The 1828-nt window shown below is 39.3% G+C and overlaps 1 protein-coding gene across 1 annotated transcript; it reads right to left on the reverse strand.

The window, feature by feature from the left end:
* Positions 1 to 55: 55 nt before the first annotated feature.
* CBG00867 lies at positions 56 to 466 on the reverse strand (the record flags this gene model as incomplete). The annotated part of the gene is made up of 1 exon (XM_002629614.1): positions 56 to 466. One exon carries the CDS (start codon positions 464 to 466, stop codon positions 56 to 58), a length of 411 nt encoding a protein of 136 aa, XP_002629660.1.
* Between the last annotated feature and the right edge of the window lie 1362 nt (positions 467 to 1828).

Genomic DNA, 1828 nt, shown 5'->3' on the forward strand with positions numbered 1-1828 from the left:
ACGAAAAATTGGAAGATCAGCTAGAAAATGACGCAAAATTTTAAAATCGGAAAATTTAAAATCCTGGGTCCTGGGTCCTGGGTCCTGGGTCCTGGGTCCTGGGTCCTGGGTCCTGGGTCCTGGGTCCTGGGTCCTGGGTCCTGGGTCCTGGGTCCTGTGTCCTGGGTCCTGGGTCCTGGGTCCTGGGTCCTGGGTCCTGGGTCCTGGGTCCTGGGTCCTGGGTCCTGGGTCCTGGGTCCTGGGTCCTGGGTCCTGGGTCCTGGGTCCTGGGTCCTGGGTCCTGAGTCCTGGGTCCTGGGTCCTGAGTCCTGGGTCCTGAGTCCTGGGTCCTGGGTCCTGGGTCCTGGGTCCTGGGTCCTGGGTCCTGGGTCCTGGGTCCTTTGTCCTGGGTCCTGGGTCCTGGGTCCTGGGTGGCCCTTCTCAATCGAAATTCAAATGTTCGACTCCAAAGTTCGAAAATTTTCATTCTCAAACCATCAATTTTGTTTCCAAAAAATTCTGAGATCTTTACATTGGCATTTTCCAAATAATTATTTTTTGTTTTCTCAGAATTCGGGTGATTTTTTTTTCCAAAAATCGAACGAACAAATTTTGATTACTATGAGAAAGATCAAAAAGATTATGTACTTCCTGGTCAGAGAGAAAAACGTCCTGAAAAAAATTTATTAGGGACAAAAAGTCTGTGGGAAAAGGAGAAAAAAGTGTGTATGATCTTTGTCAAAAAGTGGAAAAGTTGTAAAAATCGGGAAATTTGAAATTGAGGCATTTTTGAAAAAATTCAGAACGTCCGAATTAAGTCGAGTATAGTTGAGAAACCAATTCAAGAAACATGGAACATGAGAAATTGAAATTTTTAAAAATCGAAATTTTAAAAATTCAACAAATCAACAATTTCTGGAAATCCAGAATTTAGGAAGTTCCTAAAAATATCGAAAAAATTGAAATTTTGAAACTTCTGAAATTTCGATACTCATAAAAATAATTTTTGACAACTTTCAGAAAAATCAATTTTGAGGCAAGGAAGTCCGAAAAATCAGAAACACCTGCTTTTTCATTTTTTCTGAAACTTCTTATTCTCTCTCTTTTTCTCTAAATCTCCATTTTCGGCGAATTGTCAATAAGTTTTGTGGGAAAACGTGCCAAAATGTGCAAATTATTTTTTAGACACAATATCTGAAAATCCAGAAAAAATCTGGAAATCTTAAAATTTGAAAAAAAAAGAACTTTCTAGATGTTTTCATCTGAAAGTCAGAAATACAAAAAAACTAAATGAGCAGACAGATTTTTTAGAATAATGACGAACTTTTTCAGACCGGAAATTACTAAAATGTTGTTCCCAGTACATTGTAGGCACCGAGAAAAGGGGACACATAAGATGAGTCGTGATTAGTGATAGCGAAATCAGAAATAGCCAAAAAAAAAGGAAGATAACCAAACTTCCACCTGAAAAATGTAGAAAAAATGATGCAAATAATAATTCGGAGGGTGCAACCATTCGGGGTACAAGGAGCACAAAATGCCTGAAAAAGGGCGCCCCCGAATTCTTGTATCCTCCAAATCATTTGCCAAAAAAATGAGTGTTCTAACTTTTCTAGAAGCCGAGATACAGCCATTTGAAGTTTCGAGAGGCTAGAGACACATACCAAAACACTGGACAGACGCAGAGAAACCTTTTGTGGTTTGCTTCAAACAAATTCATTTTTTCGGAGCGATTCTTGAGCGAGCAAAGAGAATGGGAGAGATCAAAATATAGCTGATTTGATTATCTTGATTATTATTTTTCCCAGAAGAATTACGGCTACATTTATGTTAGTTTTCTGATGTGAAT

This window comes from Caenorhabditis briggsae, assembly GCF_000004555.2.
Source record: "Caenorhabditis briggsae complete genome, chrII, whole genome shotgun sequence".
In the NCBI taxonomy this organism is placed as follows: domain Eukaryota; kingdom Metazoa; phylum Nematoda; class Chromadorea; order Rhabditida; family Rhabditidae; genus Caenorhabditis; species Caenorhabditis briggsae.